The 7,500-nt window shown below is 39.4% G+C and overlaps 1 protein-coding gene across 1 annotated transcript in view; it reads left to right on the forward strand.

Annotated features, from left to right (window-relative positions):
* The window catches only part of LOC137981128 (mucin-like protein), a 121,315-nt gene that overhangs the window by 45,464 nt on the left and 68,351 nt on the right, over window positions 1-7,500 (forward strand). Inside the window, exon 8 of the mRNA XM_068828473.1 lies at window positions 6,647-6,803. Coding sequence (XP_068684574.1) covers window positions 6,647-6,803 — 157 coding nt within the window. The remainder of the gene's footprint in view (window positions 1-6,646; window positions 6,804-7,500) is intronic.

A 7,500-nucleotide genomic window follows, 5' to 3' on the forward strand; every position in this document is an offset into this window, starting at 1 on the left:
TTGTCTCCAGCCATCAGATTGCTTTCTTCAGCCTTACGCGTTCTGTCAGAGTATTCCTTCATTTTTATTTTCTTTTCTTGGTCTCGATCCCTTACTTCTTCATCTAGTTTTGCAGCCTGCCTCAAACCTGGAAGCTTTGTGCGCAATGTCCTTCCGAACAACAACTCTGATGGGCACACTCCTGTACTTGGATGGGGAGTATTTCGATAGGCAACTAAATACGTCTGTACGGCCTCTTTCCAGTCCTTTCCTTCCACTTGTGCGATCTGCATTCTTTTAAGAAGTGACCTGTTCTGACGTTCAATCTCTCCGTTCGCTTGAGGCCACAGCGGGGTGGTCTTCCTGTGCTTAATTCCATTGTCCTTTAAGAACGCTTTAAAGGCTTCTGCCACAAAATGGGGACCATTGTCACTCGTCACTGTGTATGGCAATCCATGAGTTGCAAACATCTTCTTTAGGCTATTGATGGCCACCTCTGCTGTGTTTCTCTTTGAAATACTAATTTCTACATATCTACTGTAGTAGTCGGTCACCGCGAAGACATAGTCCCCTGATGGTAGTGGGCCAATGAAATCAATCGCGATATCCTGCCAGGGCCCTTGAGGCAATTCAGTCATATGAAGAGGTTCAGGATTACATAGTCGGCCCACAACTTGGCAACCATGACATGTCTTGCAAAAATTCTCAGCGTCCTTATCAATGCCTGGCCACCAGACCTTTGTTCGTAGTCGCTGTTTCATTTTCACCAGTCCTTGATGTCCTTCATGGCCTAATTCAATCACTCTTCCTCTAAGTTTCTTTGGTACCACTATTCTTGTTCCTCTCAGGACAATATTTCCAAAAAGGCAAAGCTCATCTCGGATTGGCTTGTAACCAGGGCAATTAGAATTCTCCCAGTTTCCAGTCTTGATGCACTCTCGTAGGGTGTCTAACTCATCATCAACTGAAGATTCTCTTTCAATTACTTCAGCAGTCATGGCTTGTGGCTCAGCAGTGTTCGCTACAAATCTGATGTACTCTTCAGCAACACTCCTTGACTCTTTTTCTTCAATCTTTGTAAGGCGCGACAATGCATCTGCAATGTTCAGTTGCCCAGGCAAATATTTCACTGAAAATACATAAGGCTGCAACCGGAGAACCCATCGTTCAATTCTTGCTGAAGGCCTGGACCGTGTGGAATAAATGAATTCAAGAGGTTTGTGATCAGTCCGTAGTTCAAATTCTATTCCATAAAGGTAAACGTGAAATTTCTCACAAGCCCACACAAGTCCCAATGCCTCCCTTTCAGTTTGCGAATAACGTCGCTCCACCTCAGAAAGTCCTCTACTGGCATAACAAATTACCCGGTTCTCTCCTTTGGGCTCTTGAACCAAGACTGCCCCCAGACCCACTGGGCTTGCATCAGCAATAATCTTCGTCTTTGCACTGCGGTCAAAATAGCCTGAAGTCTCTGCCTGAGTTAACCTCCGTTTCAATTCTGCAAAGGCTGCCTGCTGCTCTGGACCAAACACAAACGGCTCTCCTTTCTTTGTCAGCCTCCTCAGTGGTTCTGCCACAGTTGCAAGGTCCGGGATGAATCTGGCATTGAAATTAACCAGGCCAAGAAAACTGTTAACCTCTGACACACTCTGTGGTTCACAAGCCTCATTAACTGCTTTGACTTTTTCTTCAGTTGGACCAATGCCTTGACGAGATAGTACCAGGCCCATAAATGTGAGCTTCGGCATATGAAATAAACATTTCTCCTTATTGAGAGTAAGACCCCTTTCCCTCAACCTGGTCAACACTTTTTCCAATCGCTTGTCATGCTCAGCTGTGTTAGGACCATAAATGATGATGTCATCTGAAATGTTTGCTGTTCCACTGCAATCTTGCAATACTTGTTGAATTACTTGCTGATATTTCTCTGGTGCAGACGTGATGCCAAACATCAGCCGCTTATATCTAAACAGGCCCTTGTGTGTTACAAAGGTTGTAATGCCACGTGACTCCTCGCTGAGCTCAACTTGATGGTAGCCCCACTTCAGATCCAATTTGCTGAAGACACTACCTTCTTGCATATCCTCCAAAACTTCGTCAATGGTGGGGATTGGATGCCCCTCGTGAATAATGGCTTTATTGGCACACCGCATGTCTACACACAATCTCACATCACCGTTGGGCTTGGGCACCACCACAACAGGGTCTACCCATGGCGTTGGACCTTCAACTTTCTCAATAATATCTTCCTGGAGAAGTTCATCAAGTTTCTTTTCAATCTTCTCTCTTAAGCTAAATGCCGGCCGTCGTAATGGTTGCGCTACCGGCTGGACTTGCTGATCAATATGTAAGTTCAGTTGAAAGTCTTTCAATTTGCCAACTGATGAAGGTCACAGACCGAAACGTTTTTTATTAAATTTTTTATCATTTTTAGAATTTTTACTGTATATATTTTCCTTCGCTCGAAGTTGTCCGTCCTCGTTTTCCATAACAATTTTAAATATATATATATATAATAATAATAATTTAAAATGCTTCGAGCCAACAGAGATGCTGCGCCAGAAGGATCCGAAAGGATTCACAGTCCAAACCTCGAGAAGATAATTTAAAATTGTTATAGAGAACGAGGACGGACAACTTCGAGCGAAGGAAAATAGATACAGTAAAAATTCTAAAAATGATAAAAAAATTAATAAAAAACGTTTCGGTCTGTGACCTTCATCAGTTGCAGTGCAAGTGAATAGTAAATTACAATTTCCTTAAATAAGTTTACAGTATAAAAGATAACAAAACATTACAAAGATGATTATATAACAGGGCGTGATAACACATATTCGCAAAAAAATAACAAGTGATGAACAATCGGTAATTACTACGCGTGAAACCAATGACTATACGAAACAAACCCACGGGGAAAACCAAATCGAAAGATAAAATAAAACATACAAACATACAAACATACAAATAAAATGAAAAGAAAAAAGAAAAGGCTGTCGAGTCCACTGAGAATGTAAAGGAGCTAGCGTTTCTCAGTGGACTCGACAGCCTTTTCTTTTTTCTTTTCATTTTATTTGTATGTTTGTATTCTTTTATTTTATCTTTCGAGTAGCAACAGCTGATCTTTGCCTTGTGTCTTTACTTTGTTTTCGCTCTACTTGTATGGTATTGAGCGCTCTTCACCTTCACACCACACTATAAACTTGGTATATATATATATATTTAGAATGAAGAACTGGAAATCCAACGGTGTAGTCACGAGCCAGTACGAAATACTGACTGATCCAATTTGAATGAAAACATATGCCGTGAGTGGGAATCGAACCCGCGTTCCCTGAATTACATGTCAGGTGTGCTAGCCACAAAGCTCCATTTATTTTTGTAAAGAGTGGACTTTGGCACGGCAATTTCCACCAACTTGGCCTCTTCGTTGGCTGATTTTGCTCGCCAAAAACGTGATAAATCCATTGCAGAACAGAGTGAAGAATTCAAAATTAAACAGCATTGTGATAACGTTGGTAACACCCTTTCTGATAAGGCAAATCACCATGACAATTCTTGGGTTGCACGTGACGTCACAAAAAATAAAATACAAAACCTAAGAGCCTTTTGAGTTTTTATCTTGATCAGCTACAAGAGATTTTAAAAATATAATTTATCTGCTTGCATGTTTTCCGCTCGGTACCGTGCCTCGTTTCGAAAATAGAGCAGTTTGAATTTCAGAGTTTTTCACAGTGCGTGACATGTTGATGGCTTTCGAAAAACATGCCAGTTGCATAAAAACATCGATTTCCCTTGTGTTCTTGTGGATTAAACAGCCAATATACTAGGAGACGTGTCTATACGAAAATTTTTTAGCTCCATTATACAGCAGAAAGTGCTAAAGACAGCCAAACTAAATTCCAGATGTTTCAACAGGTTTCTGGCCGCCATGTTGGTGTACTTCAGCAGTACGCCATGCACCAACATGGCGCCTCCATACTAAACTCTACAAATTTGAATAATATATTTTGCCGAGTAACTCAAGTATGGAATATCGCACAGCCCTGAGACTTGGACCCGTTGTTTCCTTATTCCTCTTCTATAACATTTCCATTTCTTGACTCAATTTCTTGAATGGTCAGAATGGTAAGCGATTTATGTTTTCACTTGCGTGACTTGCAACCCAAGAATACTAATTTTCGTAACATCAGAATGGCCGACAACACGTGACAAATTCGTGAATGTTTCCATTTTCTTTTATTCCTGAGGTGCGATTGTACCCTGGGTGCCAGAGGTTATATTTTTCTTTCGCGAGGAGCTAGCGGTTAAAACGGAGAGGCGAATAATATGAACCTCTGGTCACGGCGGTTAAGAATCTCACTTCCATGATTTGCGATTATGAACACGGTCGCTGAGTGGTTTTCATAGTCAGTGCCAGTTCTTTTCGAGTAAAAACAATCTAAAGGCCTGGTCAAACGCTTGCAACATTTCAACACAACATCTTGCAACATGTTGCATACGTTTGGCCACCCTGCAGCGACATGTTGCGATGTGTTGCAACATGTTGGATCAAATTTGAAAACGGTCAAATTTTTCGTGCAACATTTTGGATGTTGTATGGTATATTTGTTTGGCCATGTTCACACAACATTGTTGGACTAGAGCATGCGCGCTAGGTCCAGTTGTTGCGTGCCAGAGGGCCCGGGGCACATAAACATCCACTGTTGCGATGAAAATGTTGAAATGTTGCGTGCGTTTGGCCAGCCCGTTAAACACATGTCGCAACATTATGAAATAATGTTGTAAGATGTTGCGTTGAAATGTTGCGAGCGTTTGGCCAGGCCTTAACACTCAATCTCACTGATTGAACGGCGATAGTGCACCCCAGTGGCCACAAGACCGGTTTTGAGCGCAAGAAGTGCCACGAAGTCGAAACTGGCGATGGAAGGCTGTGAATTCGAGCGAGCATTTAGAGGTTTCCATAGTACAATACACAGTAAATTCTGGATTTTAGAATTGAGAGCTGTTCAGGAATTTCAGCAAGCGTGAGAATGTGATTGTGGTCCTGCCAACTGGATGCTGCAAATCTTTGATATTTCAACTTCTGCCGAAAGTTTGTTCGTATTTGCATGATCGTGGATTCATTATCCAAAATTAAAGATGCCATCGTAGTCGATATTTGTCTCTTGAATGCCTTGATTGATTCGCATATCCTAGAGGTGAAAGAAAATCCAAAAACCGTGAACACTAGAAAAATCTTGTTTCCATAAAAAAGCTAGTCACGCGGGAGAAAGCTAAACCGCAACAACCAACGGTAATTTGTTTGTTTTTTAATAGTTTTTATTGATTAATTTTCAAAAAAAAAAAAACCAACAACAACATTTACAAATTGCAAATTTCAAGTTACAGATTACAAATTACAAATTACAAATTATGAAATACAAAATTACAAATTGCAGAATACAAATTACAAAATACAATTGTTATAACTTTACGGACATACTAGTGCCGCATATTTAGTGCATTAAATAGAAACAATGGCTTTTCTACTCAAGGCTATCAAGGCTATCAAATAATTAGTTTGTGGTTTCATGCCGCTTTTGATTGGTTGCTTCTCGATGGGAACTGTCAAAATCAAAACGTTCTATTCCCAAACATTGAGATCACTGTAAAAAACCGGTTTGGCAAGATATCTTATTTCGAAATTGCATGAAAGTGAGATTCTTGACCGCCGTGACCAGAGGTTCTTAATTTCCGACTCGCCTTTATAACCGCTCGCTCCTCGCGAAAGAAAAATAAAACCTCTGGCACCCAGGGTTGCGCGATTGAGGAGCAATTTCAAAAACACTCGTGCATCGTTTTTCATCAGCGTTTCCAGGCACTCCAAAGCAATAAAAGCACTCGGCCTGCAACCTCGTGCTTCCATCCGTTTTCTCTTGTTTTGAAACCCTGATGCAACACTTGGACTTAAATGTAATTCTTCTAGAACAGCTTAGTTTAAATCACTTTAGTATTTAGCTTGATATTAATTCAATTTAATATTTATTAGAATTTATAGATTTGACAACATAGTTTTTTTACATATTTGAATTCTGTATTTTTGCTAATTTTTGAGGGCCACAAGTTTATTAGTTTTTAGCTATTTAGTGTTACCCTCCAAAAATAAAGTTTGTATGTATGTTTATGTATGTACTCGTTTTTGACATAGTACGTAACAGTTATAAGCACCACAATTTATACGCATCAGATCATAGCGAACCCTCAGAAATACTCTGAATGTAATTTATACGTTACCTAGAAGATTTATATAGCCCCAACAGGAACAACAAATTAGCAAGTTCATACCACAAAAACAGAGCTGTAAGATACTCTAACGCATTTATAAACACGATAGTAACCAATACTTTTTAATTGTCTGCTTTCTCAAATCCCATATAATACACCTCTTTTACTCCCCAAATTTTGCACAGTCATTGTTTGCAATTTCTCTTGGGACATTAAGATGTCCAAAAACTACGTTGTGGCGGTTTCAATTTCCACAAATATTCCAGGAAAGATAATGGAAAAATCCGAAATAAATAAGCCAATGAATGAGTATTAAACCAACACCCGGAATAGGTTGATCGTATTGACGTTAGCTTTTATCCCACGGATTTTTCTACTTTTTGTTGATTTGTTCCTATTTCAGTTTGCAGTTCTGTCGAAAACAACACTCTCCGAAGTCCTGGATATCCTGGCTACTATCCTAGTGACATAGATTGTGTTTATCGTGTTCCTATTCCTTGCGACAAGGAGTTAGTCATTTACTTCAACTATTTTCACTTGGAAGGCGCGTTAAGTTGTTCGTAAGTACAGAAACGGTGCTTCTTCAACGCTCTAAGCTAAATAACTTCGTATAAAAATATTGGTCTTATCAAAGGAGTTGATCATGTAAATTGACCACCGTACAGAGATTCTAAAGGCTGACGTTTCGAGCGTTAGCCCTTCGTCAGAGCGAATCGAGGAATTATGGGTTGTGTGTACCTTTTATAGTGGAGTAGGAGCTGCGCTATTGGTGGTAACATGGCAACGTGAAAAATAGGAATACATTAGTTAAATGAAAACCGTTCGTTAATACCGTGGGGATTAAGGATTTGGAAGATGAATTTTTGTTCCAAATTCTATCCAAATTAAACGATAAAAAGTCCATATTATACTTAATTCCAGTTAGATATAAAATGATATGTAGTCATAAGAAACATAAAAATTGTACAAGTGACAACAAAATTAATATTGATCTCCTTCATGTAACTTTTAAGCGTGCATGTGTCGTGTATGAGGATCTCGGGAAATCAAAAGAAGAAATATTTTATATCAACAATAATATAGCTGGTATTAGTCAACAGGCGTCGTAAACCTCACAAATATGCATTCATTACCATACGTTCGAGTGCTCTTAGTATAATTATGTAATACTATTCTACATATGTTTGCATTAAGACCAAGTGGAGAAGACTAGGAAACCTTTTTTTTTTTTTTTTTTTTGCATAATTATATTCTTTG

The sequence above is a fragment of the Montipora foliosa genome, chromosome 12, assembly GCF_036669935.1.
Source record: "Montipora foliosa isolate CH-2021 chromosome 12, ASM3666993v2, whole genome shotgun sequence".
NCBI lineage: Eukaryota > Metazoa > Cnidaria > Anthozoa > Scleractinia > Acroporidae > Montipora > Montipora foliosa.